A 27,941-nucleotide genomic window follows, 5' to 3' on the forward strand; every position below is an offset into this window, starting at 1 on the left:
TTCAGAGATAGGGGCAGGGTGAAGGCAGAGCAGGCCTCTCGGGAAATACATCTCTTTCAAAATAAAGGCACGGAAATCACACAGAGGAATGTTCTGTCAGCATACTCGCCCTGGTGTGGCCGGCTTGACAAAATCCCCACAGGCCGCGCGCCCTCCTGCTCCCTGGCAGCAGGCTCAGGCCAGGGCAAGGGCGCACCAGGAATCCTGTCTCACCGAGGATGTGACTTCGGCCGGCGAGGCCAGGCTGACGCCTATGTACAACCCATCTTGACCTGAGTACTTGAGCTCGCTGTTCTCGGGATTAGTGCTCTCTCCCGCGCCAGACATCACTGAGGCGCCCGCCTGGCGGAAGAGAGGGACAGAGAGGGAAAAGAGAAGGGGAGAGACAGTTATCGATAAATTTGTCAGGCGGCACTCTCCTGCAAGGAAAACACCCGGGGACAAAGGAGATGGGCAGCGGGGCCGGCTGTGAGGCGCCACCGGCCTCACCCTGGAGAGCTCAAGGCTGGACCAAGGTAGGAAAGGGCAACCGCGGGAGGCCGATTTGTAAAAACGGCAGCAGAACTCTCAGCTCTCTGACAGCGAAACAAACCACACCACCTAGGTAAACGGGTCTCATGATGCCCACACTGATCCAATCATTTCCAGAGAAAACAGAGCGCCACACACACACACACACACACACACACACACACACACACACACACAGCGGAGCCACAACCTGAGCACTTATGCCAAAGTCTAAAATGGAAAGCTACACAGCTCAGCAATAACTAATAAATGAAATTTTTGAGCACTGACTTCGTACACAGGTTTTAGTATCTACCGCATTTACCTTTAATTCTTCGCAAGGAGAACAGGCCATTTTGAAAGCAAGCCACGTTATAAAGAAAATGCTAACATCCAGTATCTGTCACGGTTGTGGCAATATTTGTTGAAGCAAAAGATCACTGTTCTCTTATTTCATTCATTCCTTCCATCCAAATGAGAAAGGTCAAATAGAAAACATGATATAACTTAGTAGAATCAAACCAAAATAACTAAAATCATGTTTAGACTACAGTTTGAGAAAACAGTTGCCTTTGACTTAAAAAAAAAAAAAAAAAATCTAGCCATGACCAGTATGATGCCCAGGCTGCTCGGTATGCCTCTGAGGACAGGCAGGGGTCAGTGACGTGCACAACACCCAGAGAGACAGTGGCCGTCCACACACAGTGCCCCCGGAGGTTGAAGAAGCCCCAACGTGTCAAAAATAACACGTCTTCCTGGAGCATCCTTTACCAATCTGAGTTCAGGAACATGCCACCTCTGGTGTCAGAACTCCACCGGTACATGTGCATCGGCCACAATTTCGACCTGCAGAACATTCCACTGTTCTCTCCAGTGACACGCAGTGCTGACTGCCAGGTACAGGAAATGCAAGGGTGTCTCCCTCAAGATTTATATGTATGTTGTGCTTGGTTTAAGAAGTTACAGGATCTAGGGACGCCTGGGTGGCTCAGCCAGTGAAGCGTCTGCCTTTGGCTCAGGTCACCATCTCAGTAGCCTGGGATTGAGCGCCGCATCAGGCTCTCTGCTCAGCGGCGTGTCTGCTTCTCCCTCTGCCTGCCGCTCCCCCTGCTTGTGCTCTCTCTCTCCCTCTCTGACAAACAAAAGCTTTTTAAAAATAATTAAAAGTTAGAAAAAAATCTGGCCATGATTCCATACTTAAATCATGGTTTTTTCCTTCTAAAAAGCTCAGGGTCTCTTATTTCTTCCTAGGTTTCAGGGTTTCATCCCGTAAATTACTGGCTATTTGCTTTTTGACACAAGTAGAATATTTTGTGCTTTTCAAAAACATCCCTTTGTCTGTCTGAGCTGATGTGACATCTACTTCAGAGAAACATGGGGCACCAGACACAGGCTGAACTGAACGGAAGGCACCCCTTAACTCCACACAGGGGCCTGGAATCAACGTGGTCCTGGCTCTCTCTGGAACAAAACATCTGCTTTTCTCTCTCACCCTCAAGGTAACTGCATGAGGCTGGGAAGGAGGGCTCTAGGAGGTCTGGCTGTGGGAATTCCTATCCATTTGGAATGTCATCCCAACTTCCCAATCTAGCCCCTCTCAGGTAACCAATCCTTCTCTTTCCTGGTGAAAATGAGGATATATAAAAATCCAGCCACAACAGTACCACCACACTCCAAGTTCTTTTTAAATTAACACGAGACTTAAACTGAGGGCTCTGGGTGCATAAAAAAGCAAATTTCATGAAGTCACTGAGATGCCTAAAACTTAAAAACAGATTTCGAAATGGCTGAAATAATCCTGTCAAACACACCAAAGTGATGATTTGGTTACCCATAAATATGGTAATTAACAAGCCATTAATTCCAGAAACTCCACTGTGAGCAAATCCAACATAGACCCAGATCTATCCCCCAAAGAAATAAACAAAAGGGTGATATTCAATTACAAAAGGACTCATTTGAGAAAGGAGCTACCATACAACTAATAAAAAAGAGTGAGTGCAATTATAAATGATTTATGTCACATCCAATCTCATATTAATCTACCTATTCCCAGAAAAAGCACATGTGCATTTATCCAACTGAAGCTGACTTCACCACAGCAAGTGTTAATTTTCTGAAAGAAAAAGGGTACCTGAATTGGCCCAGGAAGCAGCCCACCTCACCTGGCCAGACATGCTGAGAGAGCAGAGGGGTCAGTCACCACCTCAAGTCAGCAACAGGAAACATTAGCAAGGTGCTTATGAAAGCCAGGCACCGTGACCATGAGCCCCAAAGAGACAGTCGCTCCCTGGATGAGCTCCTAGGCCACATACACACGTGAAAGTAACAATGAACAACTGCCTATCATTAATGATAAAATGAGTGGCCGAGATACGGAGGTGGAGAAATAGGTCAAAAAGGAATCAAGAGGGAAAGGATTCCTGGGGATGGGCCGCAAGCAGACTTCCAAGCACTACCCTGGTTCAGCCACCTACTGAGTAAGGTCACCTCTGCCAGCCTCCTCCTGGGTAAACTGGCCTTCACGTCACCCGTCAGGCAGGGTTTGGTGATTCAGTGATCGTAAAAGCATCAGCATGATGCCTTCCCATGGTCAAGATAGTGGTGAGGACAGGGTTTTCAGCATGGGAGGCACGTAGGACATACCAGAGGCCTTCTGAACCAGAAGGACAAGCAAAGGCAGCAAGGAGACAACGTGGGAGAGGCAAACTAGAAGGCCAGGCTGAAAACTCTCTAGGCCTCAGGTTCCTCACCTAGAAAAATGCAAATTTTTTTAAAGATTTTATTTATTTTAGGGAGACAGAGGAAGAGAACAAACAGGAGGAGGGGCAGGGGGAGAATGACAAGCTGACTCTGCACTGAGCACAGAGCCCAAAGCAAGGCTTGATCCCAGGACCCCAAGACCATGACCTAAGCCGAAATCCAGAGCCGACGCTTAACCGACTGAGCCACCCAGGCGCCCCTAAAATTCATTAACATACACAAAGCATTTCCAACAGTATCTGACAACAGGAAGGATGATACAAGTATACACCACTATTAGCATTTTATTATTCTTATTAAGGAGCATAGACCTAATTTAATCTCCCCAAGTCTGCCCTTCACCAGGTGAGTTACCACCCACCATTTAGTGGGAGAAGTAGAACTCATTCAGAGCTAAGTGAAAACCATCTACCTCAGCAGTGACCTTCTAATTGTTTCTGACAACTCTTCAGAACAAAAACAAAAAAACAAAACAAAACAAAAACCAAGGTGCTTCCTTAGCCCTTCAAAAGGTTCATGGGCCTTCTTCAAATAAACTACATTGAAGAAATCCTAGTACCTTGAACATTCTTCTTAACCCTTGAGCAATAACTCCAAAAGCTAAACTCAACTACCTTCTTTGTCTTCTTTGTTCAGTCAAAAATGTTAAGCTATACGGCAGACCAAGACTCCTGTGCCAAAGGGCAGGCAAACCCCAAATTACATGAGTGACTCACATCAGCTCATTTGAAATCGAAAGCAACATCTGACTTTCTGAGGAAAAGATGGAACAAGTGCTTATGCCAACACTTTTAAGAACCTTATTTGTAGGGCGCCTGGGTGGCTCAGTTGGTTAAGCGACTGCCTTCGGCTCAGGTCATGATCCTGGAGTCCCGGGATCGAGTCCCGCATCGGGCTCCCTGCTCAGCAGGGAGTCTGCTTCTCCCTCTGACCCTCTTCCCTCTCGTGCTTGCTATCTCTCATTCTCTCTCTCTAATAAATAAAATCTTTAAAAAAAAAAAGAACCTTATTTGTAATTGGGGATACATTATTTAAACATGAAATACTGCTACAGCTTTTTTGTTTATCAGTCATACCTTAATAAAAAAAATGTTTATGTAATGATACATAATGAGATCATAGTGATGATATACGATGAGACCGTGATAACCCCAGTCCCCTCATCCATGGGCGGCAGGGCTATATTCTGGTACACGCCTTAGAAGGCAGTTAGCAAAGCCCATCAAGAACTTTATACCCTACTTAGCTCTGTAATCTCACTTCTGGAAATGTATTTATAAGGAAAGAATTCAAAGGAAGGGACAGGCTCCACAAGGGAAGACATCCATTGCAGGGTAACTTATAATAGGGGAAACCATGGAAATAATCTAATGCCTAATAATATGGGATGGTTTGGAAAAGCAAGGTACATCCGCTCAATGAACTATTATGCAATTATTAAAAATAATAAGATCATGTAGCAAAGTGGAAAAAATCCTGTAACGGCAACGTTAACTGAAAAACAGCAGGATATAATTACAATTTATGCACACAAAAGTATTTCAAGGGAACCCAGTAGTGTGTGGGGACGGGGGACCATCTATTAGCCATCAGTACCTTCCTTGGAATATTTTAATTGAATGGCGTAGTGCAGTCTAACTTTGGGGAAGGCAGAAAACATTAGCACCAGAAGTATCACGCACAAGCACTTGAGGGGTAAGCCAGCCTGGAAAGTCGTAAAGTAGCATGAAAAAATAGGGAGGAATCCTAGTGGAGGTACTAAGTGAGAGAAGGGAGAACCAGAATGGGCACCCATGCACCCCGAAGTCACCTCCATCCATGCCATCTGCCACCGGCTGGAAGCTGGCAGATGTGAAACATGGTTCTACGTACGTTAAAACACCCAACACGCTACAATTGGGTGCATCCGTGTCATCTGAGCTCTTGAAACCAGTATTCTGTGTTAAGAAATCTAGAATTGGCACAACTCTCCTTAAGCAACCTGGCTTGTCATATCATTGTTTGTCTGAAGTGCCTTTCCCTCTTTGATGAGGTTCAAGAGCTACCCTATCAAGAATCAGTACACTGCAACTTGGGGGGAGGGGGAAATGAGAGAAAACTTACGACCCTGGGCCCAGTACACACAACAGAAAATTATAAGCATAAATTTCGATTGATGAATATGTTTTCCCACATCTAGTTAAACCCTTGAAAGGACCTTATTAGTTCATATCGAAGACATCTAAACACAGCAAAAGCAGGCATTTCACTGACGTAAACCAACCTAACCCCACCAGCGTTCCTGAACAGGCGCTCGGAAGGGAGCGTTTCAGAATGCCCACAGCTGAACCATCCTTCCTCCTCTTGGTGGGCAGCTCACGCAGGCGGAGGTCCTCGTTCTTTCTCTGATCAAAGTGCATTATGAGGGTGGAGCAGAAATCTGTTCTGGGTTTCCATTCACAGCTTATCTGCCCTCCACCCTCCCACAGACAACTGAAAATGGAGGCACTTCCTGTTGAAAGAATGTGTTATCAGCTCCAGACTCGGCCGGGGCTTAGCACTGAACTCAGGCCAGGTTAGGTGGGAGACCCGGCTGAGTGGCTGGCTGGAAATCTCCCTCTTAAAAGAATAAATGACTTCAGGGACAACCTGGGCTTCTGCGAGGCTGGGACATGGAAAATGTCCACTAGCCTGTGAAGTAGGCATAGTTCATCTTTAGATCACATGGATTTTTTTCTCCCCCTGTGAGAACAACTTTTGAACGTATCTGAAAAGTCAAGAATTCCTTTTCTTTTTTTTAAAAGATGTTATTTATGTATTTGAGAAGCAGAGAGAGAGAGAGAGAGAGAGAGAGAGCGCACACCAGCAGGGGGAGCGGCAGGCAGAGGGAGAGGGTGAAGCAGGCTCTGCGCTGAGCTGGGAGCCCGATGCGAGGCTCGATCCCAGGACCCCGGGATCATGACCTGAGCCAAAGGCAGATGCTTAACCGACTGAGCCACCCAGGCGCCCCCTGAAAAGTGAAGGATTTCTAATTTGATAATCTCCTGGAGTCAGTGCCCAGCAGTGTCTGGCTCACAGTGGGCTCACCAACCCTGTCAGTTCTCTCTCTTTTCCACTGCCTCACAGGCAGGCCCAGAGACAGCTCCTAAGGCACCTCTGGATAGGTGACTCTTCCGAGCGAAAGAAACCCTTACAGGACACAGCCATTCCAGAGAAGCGTAGGTTCTCTAGCTTGTGAACATCAATTTCATCTCTGAGGAAGGAAATCAAAAAGGAGTCAACTGGGATATGTTCAGTCCTCTGTGCTGGAATCTCTCTTAACGGAGCCCTGAGCTGAAGAAACAAAACACAGCAACCCCAGGACGAGTGTGTGATCCTTGCCAGAGCTTAAGACTGTGATGATGGTCACACTGCCTCCTTAGCTCGAATTCAGACCTCCGGCTTCCATGGTCTCTGATCTGTCCTTCCTGCATCTAAACAAGCTTGTGGTTACAGCTTTTTCTTGTGTGAGGGGAAGCCAGCCATCCCTCCCTGCCAATGCTCTCCTCTCTGCTTTTGTAACCTCTAGGTTAGTTAGGCTCTCTTGTGCTTTAGAGCGGCCTGCTCAAAAAATAAATAAATAACAACTGTGCGTAAATTCCAACAAAAGAGAAACACTTTTAGATATTTTCACTCTAAAAAATTATACTCATTTCAGTTTGGAGGGAGACACGAAAGTGCCTCACTAAGAGTTTAGGAAATGGCCTAAGAGTTTAGGAGGGAGACACGAAAGTGCCTCACTAAGGGTTTGGGAAGAAGATACACAAACACACAAAGGTTCTGTCTCCATCAGTACCCGTAAAAGTCGTCCATCACAACAAAACCCTTTTCGTCTCCCCTAACAACTCAACGCAAAAGAACATATGCACCTTTTCTCACAAGAAGTTAAGAGTCACGATCACCGTAGCCAATGACCTAATTCAGGGTTTAGCAGAATATTTTCATTATTTTTTTGTACTTTAACAAGCGAATTTAATGCAGAGCTCACTGGCTGCCCTCTTGGGCCCTTTCACCCCACCCCTCCTGGGCTTGAGTAGGCCAGGTTCAACCCATACTCCAGGATGCTGCCCATTTTTAGGAGGGAAGAACAATTCTATGCACACAATCTACCCTGGGCAAAGGAGCAGATTGTTTTATACATCTGTACACATTCAAATAGCAGGTTTGTTTGAAGAAAGGCATAGCCCGAAGTTTAAGTGCCCTTGGACTAATAGTAAAATGCTGATTACAGGGGCTCCGGCGGGGGGGCCTCAGTCGATTAAGTGCCTTTGGTTCAGGTCGTGGTCTCAGGGTCCTGGGATTGAGGTCCACATCGGGCTCCCTGCTCAGTGAGGAGCTTGCTTCTCCCTCTCCCTCTGCTCCTTCCCCCCTCCTCCTGCTCTCATGCTCTCTCTGCACTCTCTCAAATAAATAAATAAAAACTTTTTTTAAAAATGCTGATTACAAACATAAATGGTAGGGGGGAAGGTTTGTCCCACAATTTAAGTCATTGGCATTCTAAAGAAAAAGTTTATCTTCTAAATCAAAATGGATGACCCTATTCAAGTCAAGTCATAAAAGATCCTGAGGAAAGATTTAAAACCTGGTGAATTATCTTTTTTAACAAAACTGGCTTTTCAAATTGGGTGAGTATCTTAATCTCACCGTCTCAATCAGAGAAAGCAGACCATGGTCCTAGAACCAAGCAGCATTTGCAAGAAAGCATTATGGAAGGACTAAGTGTCACAAGGAACGAAAAACTGTGGCTATCAGAAAAATAAAAATATTTAAAATATGGTTACTTTGGGGGCGCCTGGGTGGCTCAGTTGGTTAAGCGTCTGCCTTCAGCTCAGGTTGCGATCTCATGATCTCGGGGTCCTGGGATTGAGCCCCGTGTCGGGCTGCCTGCTCAACAGGGCATCTGCTTCTCCCTCTGCCCCTCCCCACCCCACACATGCTCATGCGCTTGCTCTCACTCATTCGCTCTCTCTCAAATAAAATCTTAAAACAAAAAACAAAAACCCATGGTTACTTTGTTAACCCAACAGCTCTACATCTCTTAATTTCCCCCATCAGGAAAGTATTTCTTTCTAATGTCTTGGGATGGAAAAAAAAATCCAAAACAGTGCCATGTAAATAAAGCCCATCACTATTAGCTTCCAAGATTATATTTAAATAGTGCTGTTCTCCTTGAGCTTCAAAGAGGTCTGCAGGCATCTCCCACTTATGCTACACAATGCTCTGAAGGACCAGATGGTAGGAATTAGTTTCCCCTTTTAGGAGGAGGAAAACAGAGGCTTTATAAAACCTCGGCAGCTTACTGTAGTCACACACAGAGCTGGAGCTAGCCCCTGGCTGCCTGAATTTGTTTCCTCCCAGCTGCTAATCTGTGAACCCCCAGAATGAACTTCAGACCATGCCAAGGCTTCACCATGAATCAAACAAACAGGCTTCATCAGAGCTTTAAATTAAAAAGTATGTGTCCTTAATAAGATAAAAATAGGATTCCGGAGTGTGTGCCCCCAGCTCTGGTGAAACCATGCCACGTTAACAACGAACCAGGAGCACAGCCATCGGATACTGACTTGGGACTATTTACTCCCAAGACTCATACAGGACACCGAGATCAATACCTGTTGTCTATTTGTCCATGTCTTTCTTAAAATCTTGAGGTCAACAGAATAATCTGTGCTCAGTCCCACAAATTCCAAAGGCCGGGTCCGGGGCCACAGGTCGCTGAATTATGAATTATCGCATATACCAACACCTATCTTTGGAGATGCTTTTTAAAATTATTTTAGTTTCGGGAAAAATTAACAGGTAGATCTCAACATGAACAAAGCTAACAGATTGTATTTAATTCATATCCATTAGATCTTCATATTGCTAGTAACTCTTTTGGCAGACACCCATGAAATGCATAATAAATTACTTTTGTTCCAGTAAAGGAATTCATTTTCTTCAAAATTAATTTAGCAATAACATTTCAGAGCATTCTAAGCCAGGATTTCTTAAATTTGGCCATGTTTTCCCGTAACATTATTTCATGTTTTGTGACAATTTGTATATTCTTACAGAGGCAGGGCTGGGGGGGGAAAAAACTGCAAGGGATCTGTAATCTACAGAGAAACATTGTGTTCTAAAATGAAGCCTTCTAACCTGAGGCCATGAGAAGGCGCAGGACACCCTGCCCACACTTCTTTACCTAGCATTCTGGCTTTCAGATTGAGATAATGAGTCACTTATTAAAAATAGACCACAGTCCTGTGATAAATTGGATGGACATATATATTATAAACTATTTAAAGGACGATACAGTTGCGCTGACTCCTAACATATATATAAAGGCCCTGGATAATTAATCTAGTGCAATGAATCTGTAACTCTTCCTCCTCGCTATCCTCCCCATAATACACAGGTGTGCATGCATGCACGCGCGTTCTGCTGCACGCAAGACAAGCAGGAGGAAGTCTAGAAAAGGCCTTGGAATCAAAATGAAAGTATGCAAACTCCACATGCTTCCATGTTCCCTGCCAGGCTGGCGTGTGACTTTCTCAGCTAAGGCCAATGTGGTCAGACAGGAACGTGAGTTATTAGAAGGAACTGAAAGAAGAAAGGGAGCCTGGCACGTCGGGAGGGTGAAGATAAAATGCCAACAAAATATTTACGTTCACGGCTCTGTAGCGAGTGGCAAGTAGGATATTAATAACTGTGATGACTGGTCAACTCCCTGGGAGTGGTAACAGCCCTGGGACGGGGAGGCAGGAGACATCGGTTCCAGTCCCGGCTTCAACACCGGCTGGTTTTGTGACCTTATGGAGTCACTCTGGATCCTGGCTTATAAATGAGGCAATAATAAAACCTAACTGCAGCACTCTCACAGACCCTGGTGGGAGATTAATGACTTTTTAACTCTCTTTTTATTCATTTAGAAAAGAGTGTCGTGGACCATAAACTCTGCAGCGAAACGGACACTTGCCTACTAAATGCTTTTTCAATGATTTCATAAAAAACTAACTGTATGGCAATTTGAACATTCTGAACAATTCCAACTAACCTGGCACTCACGGTATTTTTGTTTTGTTTTGTTTTGTTTTTTTAAAGCTAATTTTTTTTTTTAAGATTCTGTTTATTTGACAGAGACACAGTGAGAGAAGGAACACAAGCAGGGGGAGTGGGAGAGGGAGAAGCAGGCCTCCCACTGAGCAGGGAACCCGATGCGGGACTCGATCCCAGGAACTTGGGATCATGACCTGCGCTGAAGGCAGACGCTTAACCATCTGAGCCACCCAGGCGCCCATCACTCACGGTGTTTTAAGATTGAAATCACACCATTAGAAGGATGTTAGTACTGCAACCTTGTATTTGCGATTGTGAGAGAGCCTTTTAATAAAATCACATTAGGTACATCGACCACAATAAATTTCACTACCTGTTATCTTTTTATTATCCAACTACCATAGTCTTCGTACTATAACACAATTTATTTAGAAATACATAAAAATTTGTACAATGTTCCTTATATATTTGGTTACAAGCAAATCACTTCTCTGGCATCATTTTCCCACCTGCAGGATGATTTTTGATGCTCAAATTACTAATGACAATTAGTCAGATTTAAGAAAATATTATTTCTTCTCTGAAGATTTCAATATCATTTATCATGTCTTAATCTAGTATGACATACTAATACTAATAATATACTGTATGTTAGTTAGTTGCATTTAAATAAAAAATTAAATTACAAAGTGAAAAAAAAATCTAGTATACCATAGTGACAAAACACTGACCGCCAGACCTGGGTCCAAATCCTGCTTCTTAATACGTACATAACCTTGGGCCTGTTACTTTGTTCTGAGTCTCACTACTCCCCCTCTCCCCAAATCGAAAATGGAAATACAACACCATAGGCTGAGTGGTAATTATGAATAAAAGAGAAAATGTACATAAAACACCTGACACGTAAAAAGTACTTGAAAGAAGCAGGTTTCTGCTTTCCTATGTCCAGTATCTTGTAAATGATAAAAGCATGGAAAAGAGAGAGATCTTCTCAAGAGCAAGAGTACAATGATAAAATGCAAGACTAACACTAATGCCCTGCTCTCCTGCAATCTAAAGGCTTCTGTATCATATTCAACTTAAAGAGATGAACAGTAATTTTTTTGTCCCCCTCCGGGAGTCTCCTGAGTCAGAACTGCTCTGCAGAGTGAAAACAACTCATACTGTATATGTGAGTCCTTCATGAATCTACCTTTCAGCTACTTAACTGTGGGAATCATTAATAACAGGAATTATTATTTGTCACCAACCATAATGCCCTAGTAAATCCAGTGTGATCCAATCACTTGGAGAAAGACAGTGGAGTATAAATTTGCTAATACAGAAGTAAGCCATGTGACTATAAAGCGGTGTTTTCCAATGTTCAGCACAGGATGCAAATATTAACACATAAAATCTATTAAAAAAACTAGATATTAACCTACAAGTACCTAGCCTTTCTTCAGAAGGCCTTCTGAGGACACCCAGAGACCCTACAAGCACTAGGGGTGCACATTAACTCTTTCAAACCACTTATAGCCCAAGATTTAGCACCACACAGCTCAGAGAAGTATTTCTTCTGACACGGTCATTGGATAAAGTTATTACCAAGGAGGGACCACAGTCGGGAAACAGGTCTATCCAGGCACATAGCATCCCAGAGGAATAAATGAGGGAGGAATGAAGACACCTAATTAGGATCAAGAAAATGACCAATCAGCAGGTAAGCCCCCCACCCCCACCCAAAGGCGCAGAACCAGCCAGCGTCAAATCCGAGATGAGGTCCTTGTCTCAGTCTGAGGACGTCTGCCTCTCTTTGTGGAAGTTGTCTATTACCAGCAACGAACCTCAAAGGTGCGGAAATATTTCCTACTACCAACACACCATGCCTAGTATGTCTCCATTCAGAAGAAGGTTCACCAGGCACCACCCCAAACCATCTTGCCCTCAGAAGCCCTGGGGACAGAGGAACAAAAGCCCAGGCCTACATCATACGCCATGAGGCCAGTGCATGCCACCAGCTCCGAGGGGGAGTCCTTTCCTTACTAATTATGAGGGGAAATCCTGATGGTTAAAATGTACAAGCAGGAGCATGCTACCATTTGTTTACATCAGTTATCAAAATACTCTGTGGAGAATGCTTTGTGGGACTTTAGCACAGAAAAAGACATTTGTCACCACAGATGGGGATTAGAGAAGGCCCATTATTTAGAAATGAAGGTACTTCGGGCCCCACTTAAGGCTGACTTTATATTGATGTGAGCCAGTTTCAAAGGTGTACCTTCCACTTACTTCACCCGGCTCACCTCCTGCCTTTGGCTCCACACCCTATGCTCCAGCAACACTGGACACTAACAACTATGTCCTCGAAGTACCACAGATGCCCATGCTCTTCTTTCTGGAGAGCTCCAGCCCAGTGTTTCCTTTGCCCTGCAAAAATCCTCCTCCACTAGCTCAGATGCACTCTGTGAAGCCATTTCCAACTCTGAGGTCCGAATTAACCGCTCCCTCCTTTCGACTCCTACCCCAAGGTGTCCCTCATTTAAGGCACTTCCACATCTGACCAGCCGTGAGCTTCGACTACATGTGCTCCCCACCCCTACCACCACATTATCAACAATTTGAGGTCAGGTGCCTTGTTTTACTCAATTGTAAATAGGGCCTCCCGGAGCACAGTACTTTTTAAATCGAACCATGACCATAAAGCAAGGTTCTCCATTTATTCTAACATTATATGTTTAATGATGACTTCAACATTATAGTTGCAGTTTTAATACAAACTTAAGTAGCTTTTTATTTTTAAGAGTTATTAGGCAGGCAAATATGTTCAGTGATTTCTTATTCTCAGACGTTAAGTCTTACTGCTAATTTCATCCCCAAATTAATCCTTCCTGTCACAAAGGAAATACCTTTTATTTATAAAATTTGGGAACTGAGCTATGAAACATATATAAGCTTATATATGATATATACATATTATACACTATACATCTATTACACACATATTTTACGTATATGTAAAGCATTCTCCAGTTTTACTAATCTTTAGTTACAAATCATAGGAGGGATAAGAATATTTATAGATTTATTAAATCTTATTTGGCAAATAAATAAATAATAAATCTTATTTGGGAATTGCTAAAATAGAACATGTTCCCGTATTTCCCTCCTAAATGACAAAAACAAACCAGTAAAATGTAATTTAGTCAATACATGGAATTCAATGAAAGATTTAAGTATTCTTACAATCCACCAGAGAATATAAATATGAAAGAAAATGTTATCTATTTTAAGTCAACCAAATACGTATTTTTCAGTAAACCTGTATATGTAAGAACATTTTAGCACAGAAGACTTTTCTAGGAAAATCTTTTAAGTTCAAAAGGCACAAAAATTAATCAACTGTCTATCAAAATTTAAGTTTAACACATTCCTTAAACACAAGAATTTGAAAGGAACAAGACAGGGGCTATTTCACTATGAGGCTACATGGCAGTCAACCTTCCAGAACACTGCCCTCCATCTCTGACACACACACACCACATAGAAAACCTACAACAACGAGAAACTGAGTCATAAGGTAGCCAAGTCAACAACCTGATGACCATCAGAAAGAATGTCTTCTTTTTCCAAGAGGTCTAAGTTAAACAAAAATTAGCAACAAGTACAGAAAGCTAAGACACTGTAGCTTTATGACAAGGGAAGATATGAGGCCTCAGAGCACCACAAAAAATGGTTTCCGTGGCCCCGAGACACTTGTCAAGCCTTTGCTCACAGCAGCAGACAACTACCCTCCCTCCAGAATACTCAGCTCCTGCCAGGCTAGCTCAGGAACCAGTTGCCCCCACATGCAGGACAGGGCAGGAACATCAGGATTTTAAAGGAGCAGGCTGGGAATGCCTATTGATCATCTCCTACACGGCTTTCTCAGGGGGGACTTAAAAGACAGCAGGTTTGCTGTGGACCACTCCAAAAATCTGACTTCCTTGCTGTTACAATCGTCATTAAGATGGCAAAGCAGCTATGTTCCACTTGCATCACGTGGCCCCCAGTTCCTGTCTGCCACTGGGAGTATGCGTGAGATTACCCTGTTTTGTAGCTCGGATGACACCCTGCAGGTGAAATCACGCTGAACTACTAATTTCCACCACGTCAGCCACAGGCGCCACTGGAGATCAATGGGATGGACCCATCATCAAAGGAGGCTTAAACGCTGAGCCAGCCAGGGTACTTGCTGTGTGCTGCTTACCAGGCACAACCTTGCAATGCGGATGGAACATTTTCCTCACCTACAGCACTTCCCCAAATCCTACAGTCACGCAGTCACACACCTGCTGCCTTCCAACATCATAGAAACTGTGACCAAAATGGGAAAATGACACATCTTGTCAGCACAGCCACCTTTCACAAATGCTTCCACCAGTGGCTCACAGACGGCTCCCCCAGCAAGGGCCCCCTCACAGCCCCTCGGCCACCGGCCACACACGCCAAGTCTCAACCCACCCACAGAAGGCTCTGAAGGTACTCGGACCATGGGGCACACATGCTGGTACTCCTCGGTAGTCACCTGGGGACACCGCTTGGGTCGACAACAAGTATTCCTGGAGGGGGACAGTTTCCAAAGGCAGCCAGCAGACTGGCTTCTGTCATGGGCGCCTGGTCCCCCACAACAGCCACGTCAAGTCGGGGCTGCTGGAGACATCTGTGATGGACTAACCCGGTGAGAAAACCCTGGGGGAGTGGGTCCCTGTAGGGAGAGGAGGAGAGCAGGCAATCTGTGCCCCCTGCGCTGGGAAGGTGTTGGGAAGCCTTTGAGGCCGCTTGGGCTCTGCAAGCTCACGCACATGCACACGCACACGCACACACACCCACCCACCACCGTCTGGTCAGCAGCTCACACACCCGGCTCCCGTGGAGGCTGCCTGGGCTACGGAGTGCTGGGGACTTACAGCACAAGACCTCGCATGGAGCTGCTCTCAAACTCCACCAACCTCCCAAATCCTTGCTGCTGTGCAGCCTGGCCCCTAGCAGGGAATGGCGCGTTCCACCAAAGGGCAAGGGCCGGCGAGCGGTCTCCGGCGTGCTGGGTCTCAGGTGAGAGATGCCCAGCGAAGCAGCCAGAGGCCGGCCGGCACAACTCCTGAGGTCCCTCTTCCTGGCAGGCCAGGGTCAGACCCAGACCCCGTCACTGACCTTCCACTGTTCCTCCCTCGGAGGAGGACCAATCAGACTCGCAAATGGCCCCATTTTGAAATTTTACATCACAAAACCATGAAAGCAAAACGAACGCGGCGTCCCCCAAAGTCCATTGTTAGGGAAATACCTGTATTTCTGTGCCATTTATCTTTCAAATTTGGCTTTTTCCAGGCTTCAGCTAGCCTTAACAAACAAAAGTGACCTGAAGCTGGCAGCAATTTCCATTTCAGCTAGAAAAGACTGACACCCAAGTCAAAAACCTGGCTGCTTCCCCAGTGCTTTCAAATATCAGGACCTTGTTCTGCCTCACTTAGCTGCTACCCAAGTGCTGCTGAGGACTTAGGGCATAATAAAGAATATTTTAAATAACCTTTATCTTTCCATTTCCACACAAGTAACTGTTCTATTTACCACCTGAGTCCCTTAAAATTACACCAAGCCTTCTGTACCAAAAAAAAAAAAAAAAAACCAAAAACCAAAAACCAAAAACAACACCTTACACCAGAGTCCACCTTTATAAAGGTTAGAAATGTTCTTTAACATCTGCCAACAAACAAAACAACGGAAAGGCTTTTTGCCTTGTGAAACTCTGAACATACTTGTGTCGTTAAAGCAAAAGAAAAAGTCCAAAAGAATTTGGGATGGAGGACCAACAGAAATATCATTTAATTTTTTTAATGTTTCATTTTTGCTTAGTTTAAGCCATTTGAAATACGATGAAGAAACTAGCTCTGTGGTTCCCAAACCCTGGTTTGAAGACACCTCGAGGGCAACAAGCTTCAATTTCACCTGGGTCGCTAGTTCAAAAACACAACTCTCCAAGCCCCACCCCCCAGAGACTCTGACTCAGAAAATCCAGGGTGGGGCCTAGGAATCTGTAGCATTTCAAAGTACCCCAAACAGAGCAGAGATAAATGTAAAAAAACAACTACTAAGTACATGGGGGTTTTAATGCCGGTGTTTTGTCTTAAACTAGTCTCCGCATAATCCTAAAAAAAAAAAAATCACCAGGACCTGCTGTAAAGTCCTGTGGCCCAGATCTCACCCCAGATCCCATGGAGATCTAGGGTAAGGCCCAGTTGTTCTTCAAGAGCATTCCAGGTAAATTTGGAGAACAAATTTAGGGTAGGAATCACACTTTTAACAGAAACTAACTGGGATCCTCACAAAGCCCTGGCATCCCTATCCTTAGGGGCATGAATTACTCACAAACCTCACAAACCGAACTGCTCCCAGGCTTGTGGCAAGGCTGAAATAAGCCGCGGTACCATGAAGATGCGTTAGAAGGCAAGGCCCCCAGCAGGAGGCCAGCAGGTAAAGGAAGATCAGTGAATACAGCAGCACAGAACACATTATGATGAGCTTTGCTTTTTTAAATGATTTTTTAAAAAGGAAGGAAGAGGAGAAGAGAAGGGAAAAAAGATGGGGTCGCTATGATAAGCAAAAGCAATTTAAAGGCCACGGTCACAGAGATGTATAAAACCTCTGAGTTCATAGTTCTCCTGATCTACATCAGAAATACATATATATAGCAGCTCAGACAGAAACCGGGAAATAAAACAACTTCAAGCACTTCAAACCAAACCTTGCTTTTACTTGGGTTAATTTAACCATAAAAAAATGATATAGATCTTAATTAAGAGTTTGTAAAGTACTTAAGTTTGTCATTTTGTTGACATTCAAATGTAATCTCCTCTGAAAACTATTCTGAGGTATCAGCTAACTAAACTAACTGTTGGTTTAGATTATTGTACTACCAGATAAGATAAAATTTGAGATAATATACTAAAGAGCAACCTACTAGCTTAGAAAAGAGTCTATGCTGCTTTAACACTTACCCCTGAGGCTGTTGGTTGTGTTGTAGGGGAAGTATTTTTGCTGCAATCATCTGAGTTAGAAGAGGTGGAAGTTGGAGTCATAGGAACAGAATTATTGCTACTACCTGCAACAGTCAAAATTAACCTCATAAATATACACATACTCTACTCTTACAGTTGGCCAATACTTTACAATTAAATAGCATTCTATTGTATTTACCAGAGCAAGCCTTTGACTTATTAATGTTCTTAGGTTTTCTTTTCCTGGTTTGAATTCCCTCTTTTTTCATAGCAAGCGGTCGAGGCACCTAGAAAAATTTTCATATAGGCCTTAAGTTTAATAAATAAATATTGTATTGAAGAGAAACCCAACTTCAACCGAAGAACTCAACATCAAGTACTGAAAGCCCTCAAGTTGGCATAAATTTCAGTCCAATTTTTATACATGCTCAATAGATCCCAACCTATACAAAGACTACACTTTCCCCCATCAAATGCAAATTCCTTCAGAGATAATGAGATGACTTGCCAGGGAAAAATAAACAACTTCAGTTATAGAGTAAAACCACGGGGTACATATTTTTATTTCAAAGAGATTGTGTATTCTCTTCCTCCTACACATACAAGGTTAATTTCCTTTTTAAGATTGATGTGCTTCTAACATTTCATGCTATCCTTCAAATGAAGGACAGAATGTTGCTAAATATAACTACCAAATATATTATTGCTCCTTTGCATAAATGGACTTGATTGCACTAAAAAAATTTAAAGTTTAAGATATAAACTAGTTGTGTGCATTTCTAGTTGGTTCCATGCTTTTTTTTTCCTTTGAGTATACAGTTTAAAAAAAAAGGTTACTAGGTTACTACTACATTAGATTCTAAAATGCACATTTTTCACCTTTTAGTACTTCTAAACTTACTGAAATTTAGTATTTCTAAAATTCTTACCATGGATGTGCGTGACAGTTTAACTGGCAGCATTTTTTGTTTCTTACCGGTATGTAAGGTAATCGTTTACATTATAACAACATCCTCAATTCAATAACGTGCATAGAAAACATCAGATTCTTCACTTTCATCCCCTCTCCCTGGCTGATTTTTTTTTTAACAGATACCAGGTACAAATGAGAGACTAAACACGTATACACATGAGCAAAACAGGTGGCGCACCCCATGGAGTTTCATGTAGAGTCCACAAGCATTGCACACAGGTTCACCCTCGGCATTTCTGCGCCACAAAGTGGTGGTTGTGGTGTGACAGTTGGCACAGGACAATCCAAGCCGCCGGGAGGAAGGCTAAAAAGTAGCACAAGAAAAGTAAGTGTACAGATGTAAGTGACTATCTGCTACATACATCAATCAATGTATCCTTTCCCTGCCGTCAACAAGCATGGACCTTTTATTATAAAAAAATAAAAGGTCCCCTGAGAAAAAAATGTAAACTATAATTATAGATTGACCTTCCTGAACCAAGACACTGAAGTTTCACATAGGGTGCTCCATCCCACATGTATGTTTGGGTTGCTCCAGCATATTCATGCAGATTATAGAATAATCGGGAATGAGTCACAACGTTGGCCAATAACTGTGCTCACTGTTGTGAGAGGAAATATAAGAGCCAAGAAACTCAATCACAACCCCCCCACCCTGGAAGCCAGAGATAATCAGGTGTGCAGAGGAATAATCCAAAAACTGTAGAAAAGCAGATAAGTAGATAGATGACAGATAGATAGATGATAGATAGAAACAGATCTTGTAACATATACAAAATTTTTATAAAGAAAAATGTATTCTGATACATCTCAATTATCATGGTTCCCTGCCGCCTGAGTTTTTGTATTATTCATTTTACAAAGGATAAGCAAATTTTATGGCACTGTTTTAATGCTGGCGTTGTCTTACAGACATATCAGTGATAAGGATATATTTTCTTTACCCTGTTAGTACAGTACCCAACTTTTGTTCATACAAAGGATTAAATGATATTATCAGAAAAGGCACTGTCATTCTGATTTCCATGTTCTTTTATGCCCATCACATCCTCAGAAGAAATTTATCTCATCTGAATTATTATGTGTGCATTATAAAGCAGAGTTTAAGCTAGTACTGTTAAGTTCCTCCCCCAAATGCCAAAATCTAAATTTGTTTTTAAATTACCTAGATAGGCACCTAAAAAACAGCACCATGACTTCAGTAAAAAAGCTGTGAGGGAAAATCCAAGGACCAAAATAAATTGGAAGATTTTGACAGAATTTGGGAAGGTAGTTACACCGATTATTTTCAGAATAGTTTTAAAGAATGTAAAACAAAAACAGGAACTGAGGGTGTACTGAATATTGAAAGAATTTAGGAAGTTAGTTACACCAATTAATTTCAGAAAAGAATAGTTTTAAAGAATGTAAAACAAAAATGGGAATTGAGGGTGTACTGAATATTCACAGGTTAAAGGACAGATTTATCAAACCCTTTGCTGACATTTAAAATATAAAATTGAATTTTGCGTTTACAATTCACATCCTATTCTATTACTGTACTATTCTTTACAGACAAATCATAAAAACAAAGAGACACTGGAGGTTTTTCAAGTCAATGCTAAGAAAAAATCGATTTCACTTGGCTGAAATGAACATGCTTGGCTCACAGGCAAACCATTTGCGGGATTGTTTTTGTTAAAATGATAAAAACATGTAAAACCTTACACATCGGGATTTGTTTGTTTCTTTTTCCTTTTATGGAAAAAATAATTTTCCTAGGAGAGCACCCCTTTCTCTTCATAAATGTGAAATCAGTTAACTAGGGGACAAGAAGGTTCATTTTATAAACAGGTCATTTATGACAGTTTCCAGTGGAATTTGAAGCCAATGTGAAGTAACCTTGTTATCAGAATTTGCCATTATAACAAAGAACTTTATGACTGTCAACTGCAAATCATAAGTGAAGCCAGTCTCCATAAACATGAGAAATGAAGGTGAATGGGTTATAAAAGTTCCTTGTAACAAGTGATCTCAGTTATATTCATCACTGACAAGGAATTCAAGTTACACCATAAATCTCTTATTTTGCAATGTAGTACAAGTTCAAATTCACAGTGATTGGTTCTGGACTGCTGGCTAAACAAACTTGGGTTCAACATTCTGAGAACTAAGCTAGATCCATCAAAACCATAAATAAGAAGCCCACAAGAACTAATTGATGAACACGCCCTTCAATTGGTATCATTTATAACCCATTTACAAAGCACAATGGCTGACCTTGGTGGGTCACCGCCAAGACACCTGCCACACAGAAGGAAAACCAACAAATGAAGAGATGTTAAAACTTTTCTGGTAAGTGCACAAAACAAATGGCACCATCTAAATATGGATGTTTCTAGATCAAATTCAGAATGCAACTAGAACCTAATCAGCTACTCTTCTACCAGTTTTTCCCTCAATCTCAAGAAAAGGTTACCTTGCTGAACTCAGCTAGAACTCAGCTCAATGTACCTTTCCAAAAAAAAAAAAAAAAAAACAGTTTCACTGTTCAGACATGAGAACAAAACTTCTCGGAATATTTTCTGGCCACTACTTTTTCTTTTCTTAATATGATACATAAGAAATGAAAACCATAGGGAATCAGATACTCAAGTGAAGGGGGATGCCCTTTGAAGACAATTTTAAGCTGGAGGTTGTAACAAGTTTGCTGGAGGTTGTAACAAGTTTAAGGCACATACATTAAATTAGCCTCAGCCACTTTATTTTAAATGCATTAAAAACAAAACAACCATAAAACTAATTGCTTCTCTTTAAGGTGTCAGACTTCCATTGTGATGCAATATCACTCTAATCTATTTTAACACAAACAACATGTGTAGCATTTGTTCTTGCTAATTAGAGTATAACAATTAAATAAATTACTTGGATACTTAAGATGTCTGGCATCTCACTGTAAAATATTTTACTTTAAAAGGTATTAAGAGTATGAGTGCTTGGTTAAACAATGTTAACCCTACAGTGGGACCTGTGAACATTTTCATTTATTTTCTCTAATCACTACAGCAGTAAATTGCCCCCTCCTAAAACCATACCTAACTCTTAAGATTTATCCCTGAAGAAATTCCCATAATTTAAAACAGTAAAAGCGTTTGGATCCCAACTTGAGAAGCACGTTAAGACTGCTTCCCCCCCCGCCCCCCCGCTCAAGTTCTATGTAGTATTCTGAACAGCTAGATTTCAAAATAACAAAGGTTAGAGTAAATTTTCATCAAACTCAAAGACAATCCAAAAGACGGATGGAATTTGGGGCTAAAATCTGTCTCACTCCCAGGAGAAGAGGTAGAAGGGACCCAAAGGTATAAGGAACAGAATCAAAGGAACCCTGAATGAGGCTGTAGAGAAAAAGGGTAAGTGCACCTTTCTATGATTGTGATTCTATGGGGAAGGGGTGGGGGGAGTATAAACGAGCAAGGTTTTTCAAGAATAAAATCCAAACCAGAGCGAACAGTACATAGTTAAGTGAAAAAGATCTCCCTCCATTTGATCTGGGTTGGTATACTCAGTTTTTTTAGCCGGAGGTTACAGTCATTACTAATTTGTGTCCTTCCAGTTTTCTAGTGCATTTACAAGTACGTCTATCAACATAGACTTTTGTATATTTAAAAAAAATGGTATAGCTCCCTACACCTTCTTCCTCCCCCATTTATAGACATGCTCTGGGTGTAAATGTGGGGAGGGGAAAGGCTGTCTCCGTTCCCTAGATGCTGGTTTCTTCGGGACAACCTCCCACTGGGGCGCTCGCGGGTGTGAAGGGGACAGCTGGGTCCCCGCTCTCGGGCAGACCCCGGCGGCCCCCGGCCGCGCCGCACCTGTTGCCGCGGGGAGGCCCGGGGCGAGCCGGCAGCGCCCGGGCCACAGGAGAAGCGCCGCTCGGGGCCCGGCCGCAGGGGAGGGCGGAGCTCGCACTCACCACGCGCTTCTGCGGCTTGATGAGGGGTCGGCTGAGGCCGTTCATCTTGCTGTAGAGGCCGCAGGCGTTGCACAAGTAGTGGCCGGTGCCGTCCCGCCGCCAGAGCGGCGTCTGGATGGAGCCGCAGTTCACGCACTCACGGCTCTCGGGCAGGTCCTCCAGCAGGTCTGCGGTGAGAGCGGGGACAAAAGACCCGGTGAGGCGGCGCCGCTCCCGCCCCTCCCCGGGCTCCCCGGAAGACCCCTGGCACCCCTGGCCCCAGTGCTGGCGACGTGCTGCCCGCCTCCCGGCCCGCGCCCTTCCCCACGATCTTTCTGCTGCTCAGCAGTCAAGCTAGGAGCCGGCCGTTGTCGCTATCGATCTGCTGAGCGTTTGTCGAATACTTCTGCAGCCCCGAGCGCGCCCAGTAAAACCCCAGGAAAGTAGCAGGAGATGATGCTGGAGGCCGAGCCCGAATCATCTGCCTTCAGTCTCCAAGGACCTCGGATCTGAGATGAGCTGTGGGAAGTCGGTTTGGGTCCCCTGACCCCTCCTTTCCGGCTGTTCCCAAGCGTTTCAAAACTGAAATCCATCATAATTACAGTGTGCCACTTGCCAAGCAGAGCAAACCATACAATATCAACACTGATCACTGACCCCTACACCAAACCCACAAATATCCTGGGACACAGTCGGGCTACCTTATTACTTTTATCCCAAGTAATTAGTCACCCTTTTCTCCAATTTAAAAAAATGGACAAGGGAAATTAGAAATACTGTTCTTGGGCAAGTGCTAGAAAGTGACTCAGGTCTCCCCAGGGCAAAAAAAACAGCAACATTAACAAGCACAGAGATATTAAGTTTTCTTTTCATGCTACAAGGACCAAACGCTAAAATATTTTGAGTTCCACATGGGTCTGACTGCTTCTATCTGCAAAATTTCTACAACAGTTGATATTTTATTGATTCAGAACATTACTAAAACCGTCTCGGTGCGCAATAAAACTGTTTCATATTTTCATACACTAAACTTCAATTTATGCAATCTACCTAAATTGTGTTTGTGTCACTTTGCTATTTGATTAGTTTTTGGTGTTTACAGCCTAAACCTGTTAATAAGAAAACAAATCTCGAGTAAATGGTTGTAACATTTATTACTTCCGCTTAAATTTGTTAAATATAAACGAATAAATACTGTCTAAAATGAGATAGGTACTAATTAAGTACTTCTAAAATAGACTTCGTAAATTAAAAATATCCTTCTGTTTAGGGTTACTTATAGAGGATTTAAATGTCCAAATTTGGCTTGCTTTAAGAAACATTTCTGAATTTTTAAAGTATAAATAAACATTACATTTTAAAGCTTTATTTGAAGATGTGTGCTAACAAACCTTTCTATTCTTTCTCATTCCCGAGCAATTTACAGCTTGTTTCTACCATCAAACTACTTGTTGTAAAGATATTTAAATGTGTCTTTGGCGTGAATACTCTAGTTCCATTAGTACTATTTACCCTACAAAACAGGTCTCCTTCCTCTCCTTCCTCCTCAAGAATTAAGTTTAAAGGAAACTACCATCCAACATAACTGGAGTTCAAAGTTGTCACAGGGATACTGCAACTTACAACACATCACAAAGATTTATTCTTCTCCACCCTAAAAGCCACTATTGACTACGGTAATCAGTAAAATGCTCAGGACTTCAAGGACACTGAAGTTAAACAAGGTATTTGTCTTAGTTGTTGACTTTAAAATGTTACCTATCAGAGACCCTCTCGATAGAGGAGTGGGGCATTCCCTGGAGAACCCAGCCCTATGCCTGGCCTCCTTCCCCCAGGCGGGAAACAATAAAGACTCCCTAGAGAAGACAGTGTGAACTCTCCAGGTAAATCTCTTTAGTCATCTGAAAACCCAAAGACAAAACTTAAGTCCACTTTGGATAAATAAAATTTAGGAAGTTTGCTTATGTCTAATTAAATCAAATCTCCAGCTCCCATTTTCTCCCTACTGCTTACCCAGCAGCTACAATCCTACAACGGACTAACGTAAGAAAAACTTTAACAATTAGGAAACCTAATTGTGCTGAACCTTTGTTCATCGTTTCCCCCTACTCATCATCACCTCCTAACATGACTGCTTTGGGTTCCCCTGTAGAAAATAAAAAGCTCTGGGGAGAAGGGCACGGCCAGCAAATGCCGTCCCAGGACCCGAAGAATGGAACACAGTTTAGCGGGAGCTTAGGAGAGCGCTGGGCTCAGGGACTCAAGCGCTGTGAAGACTCACCCCAGGACTCCCTCCCATCCACCCACCACCAGAGAATCAGGGAGAGGTGTATGGAGCAGGTTCCTGGAGGCCTCCACACTGTGTACGTTGAAAAAGCTCAGTGCTCAGGTTTTAGCCCTGCTGTTTGCCCAAATCAATTAAAGAGTGCCTTCAAAAATGGTGTTTTGTTTTTTTTTTTAAACAAAGTGGAGAAGGAGGGAATCTAGCTAAGAAGCTGGGAGGAGAGGGGTTGGAGGTCAAGGTTTCTCCACCCTGAGAACACCTCTTGAGGACAACCACAATTAGGTCTTTTGCCTCCCCCACCCCCAGACTGGTGGATTCTCAGTAGCTTCCTGCCTTCTTAAAAGACTCTATGCAAAAGCTGGGTGTTCCCAAGCCCCTTCCCATTGTTTTTTTTTTTAACATACTCTGGATTACATTAGACTTTCCTAACTTTGCAATGTCCTATCTAGAAGGTGAAAAGTTGGTAAAGAATAAGCTAGGTTTAAAATGAAATTTGTAACTCGCCTGCAATGGCACCCTCCTGCCTCTGAAAAGATTTTTTATACAAAACAAGTTGCGTAAACATTGGAACTCTGATGTCTTTTGGGACTACTCTTTCTCAGTCCTGTGAAATTCCGAAGACTGGAGGAGAGGGATCTGTAGACCACACTAAGGTGTGTCCTGAAACAGGTGGAGCTGCAGGATCTCACTCCAACAGGAGCTGCCCCCTACTCACAGGCCCTTTTGGATTCCCTGCTGGATTCCTGACTGACAAAAGCCTCACCCTAACCCTTCCCATTCTTTGAAGATTCCTCATCTCTCAGTCTCTCAGCTCCAGCCAGGGAACCAGCCATGGGTCCCTATGCTACACAACGGGGTGACAGTGCTCTGTTCTCAATTACTCAACAGAATCCTCCACACCCACTCTACACGATGTTGAAGATGGTCTCCAGGGCCAACTTCACAGAGGGAAGAAGAGGGAATTCTGAGACCAGAATCTTAGGAAGTAAAGATACCAAAAGCCTGTTGTCCCCCCTCCCAGTGTTACCAGGAGGTCTGTTCAAGTCACATCCTTCCCTTTCGGGCCACTGGTATTTCCAGTATGTCTTTTGAACACAAGGCTGGCAATTCATCACTTCATTCTACTAGTTAGGGCCCCTGAAAGATCTCGTCCCAAAACGGAGCACTGAGGCTGGGAGGAGCCTGGACCTGGAATGTGAAGACACCAGGTAGGATAATTTAGGCTGACCCATGTCTCTCTGCCACCTCTGACTCTCACACCTCCCCCCAAACAAACAGCCCCCGCCCCCCCAAAAAGGGTTTGTCTCAGGAGTCTGTCAGGTTATCAAACGGGTTAAATACAAAATTAAGAGACCCACGAAAGCACGTAGAAGGACCAAGAATGCTGCAGCAGCCGAAAGAAGAAGTCCCAGACACAAGAGTTCATAACCGCCTTTGCTTGAGCAGAAAACGTTTTTCAAAATGGGGTGTTTCCAGGTATTTTGACAATTGTGTTTTCCCAGTTCACTCCACATTGCTCCCAAACACTGGAAAGTATGGGTGGCATGGAAAACTTGAAAAAACTGGTGGATTGAACTCTGGAGGAAGAACTGATGCTGTGGGACCTCCAGGACCCCTGGATCCCAGCCTGGCAGGGGCCAGCAGCCGCACAACTCCAGACACCTGGGCCCAGGTGATGTCAAGCAAAAGGGCCCCTCCACCAGCTTTCCCTCGGCATAGTCACGAGGCTGACCAGTCCAAATATCCGCCTTAGCTCCTTTTCCACCGTGGATCTCTTAAATACTCTCCTTGAGAAAAACACAATTCCTCACCTCTGGAGAGTTGAACTGGGTGAGACTGTATTTGAGGAGAGGATGAATCAAGTGCCCAGCATTCTCCTAATTTACCCCCCCCCCAACAGAGTCTCATTCTTCCACTTACGCAAATTAGGCTCGGTGACAGGTCTCGGGGCCCTATCAGTTCCTTCCCAGGACCTTTTGCTCCATTTACCCACCCCATTCACTGTTCAAATCCCTTGAGCTTCTCCAAGGCACTGAGACCTATACGCGCCCTGAGCCTGGAAAGGAACTGAAAAGAATCCACAAAATAAAGCACCTCATCAACACTGCCAGACTCTGGGTGGCCCTGCCAGAGTTCTGCAAATCCTCCCTGGGACCGGGCCGACTTCTAGGAACCCCGACAGAAAAACCCTAAGAACGAAGCCGGAGTCAACTAGCTGTTCCACACCCCCGTACACCCCAGCGCCCCAGGCCCCCACTCCCACGCGGCGGCCCACCCCTTACCTGCGCTGGGGCCCCGTGGCACCGGGAGCGGGGCTCCGGCGCGGCTCTGCAGGCTGTGCAGCACTGGGGTCTCGAAGGGTCCTGCGGGCCAGGCGGGAGTCAGCGGTGCACCCACGTAGGGGGAGTAGGGGTTCGGGTGGTGGTGATGGTGATGGTGGTACGTTCCGTTCAGCGGCCGCGCGGCCGACAGCGAGCTGTACTGGTGCTCGCGGGCGCCCATGGCCGCCAGGCTGCTGCCTCCGCCGCCGCTCACGCCGCCCGCTCCCCCGCCACCAGCTGCGGCGTAGCCCCCGGGGTCCCGCGCCGCGCCGTTAGCCATGGGCGGGCTGGGCGAGTAGGGGAAGCGCGCGGAGACGTGCGCAGAGGCCGAGCCGGCGCTCCCGGGCCCCGCGGCCCCGCCGCCGGCCGCGCCGCCTCCACTGCCGTACGGGGGGCTGTCGGCCGAGGCTTGAGGCCAGCCAGGGTGGGCGCCTGCACCGCCCGCGTGGTTGGCGGGCCCGCTGCCCGCCCCCTGCAGGTACGGCAGGCCCGGCAGCATGGAGCCCACGCGAGTGGTGGGCACGTAAACCGGGGAGCTGGCCGCGGCGGCGGCGGCTGCGGCGGCGGCTGCAGAATGCACAAAACCGCCGGGCGCGCCGTCGTAAGCGGCCGGCCCCTGGCTGGAGAGGGCGGCGAGGGTCTGGTACATCTCCTCGGGCTGCTCGGGTGCGAAGGGGCTCAGCTTGGCGCCGCGGCTGGACCACAGCAACTTGCTGGCGGTCGCGGCCTGGTCGAGGTCAGTGAAGAGCAGTAGGTCCTCCCAGCTCGACAGGGCGCTCCCGGGGCCAGCGACCCCGGGCGCCGAAGGTCCGTGGGGAGCCCCAAAGGGATGCGAGGCGTACGGGCTGAGCAGCAGCGAGCGGGCCGGGGGTCCCGCCGCCGCCTCCGTGTCGAGCTGCGGCGTCCTGCAGTTGCTGGCGCCGCCGGGGCCACGCTCCCCACCCCGGGAGCAGCAGGAGGAGGAAGAGGAGGAGATGGGGGAAGGCGGCGTGGAGGGCTCCCGCGCTGGAAAGGCTCCGGAGTCGCTGGCGTCCGCAGCCGCGGCCCCGAAGCGCTTCGGCAGGCACCAGCCGCCGTCAGTCAAGGCCAT

At 44.9% G+C, this 27,941-nt stretch overlaps 1 protein-coding gene across 1 annotated transcript; it reads right to left on the minus strand.

Moving 5' to 3' along the window:
• On the minus strand, positions 1-27,941 carry GATA6 (GATA binding protein 6). Its single transcript, XM_028092537.2, has 6 exons — positions 26,813-27,941; positions 22,268-22,434; positions 18,494-18,619; positions 17,542-17,629; positions 17,343-17,446; positions 1-342 (listed from the first exon to the last, which is right to left on the minus strand). Exons 1-6 carry the CDS (start codon positions 27,939-27,941, stop codon positions 175-177), a joined length of 1,782 nt encoding a protein of 593 aa, XP_027948338.2. The 3' UTR covers positions 1-174.

The sequence above is a fragment of the Eumetopias jubatus genome, unplaced genomic scaffold, assembly GCF_037043125.1.
Source record: "Eumetopias jubatus isolate StellerSeaLion01/CBP00866 unplaced genomic scaffold, mEumJub1_p1.0 scaffold_16, whole genome shotgun sequence".
In the NCBI taxonomy this organism is placed as follows: domain Eukaryota; kingdom Metazoa; phylum Chordata; class Mammalia; order Carnivora; family Otariidae; genus Eumetopias; species Eumetopias jubatus.

What these genes read in the sequence shown, in the direction of transcription:
- GATA6 (XM_028092537.2), bottom strand. Translation starts at nt 27,941, where the DNA reads ATGGCCTTGACTGACGGCGGCTGGTGCCTGCCGAAGCGCTTCGGGGCC. An exon ending in TCTACATGAAACTCCATGGG is followed by an intron (nt 17,630 to 18,493) that starts GTGCGCCACCTG and finishes AAATTTTTCTAG; the next exon opens with GTGCCTCGACCGCTTGCTAT. An exon ending in TAAGTCAAAGGCTTGCTCTG is followed by an intron (nt 17,447 to 17,541) that starts GTAAATACAATA and finishes TGACTGTTGCAG; the next exon opens with GTAGTAGCAATAATTCTGTT.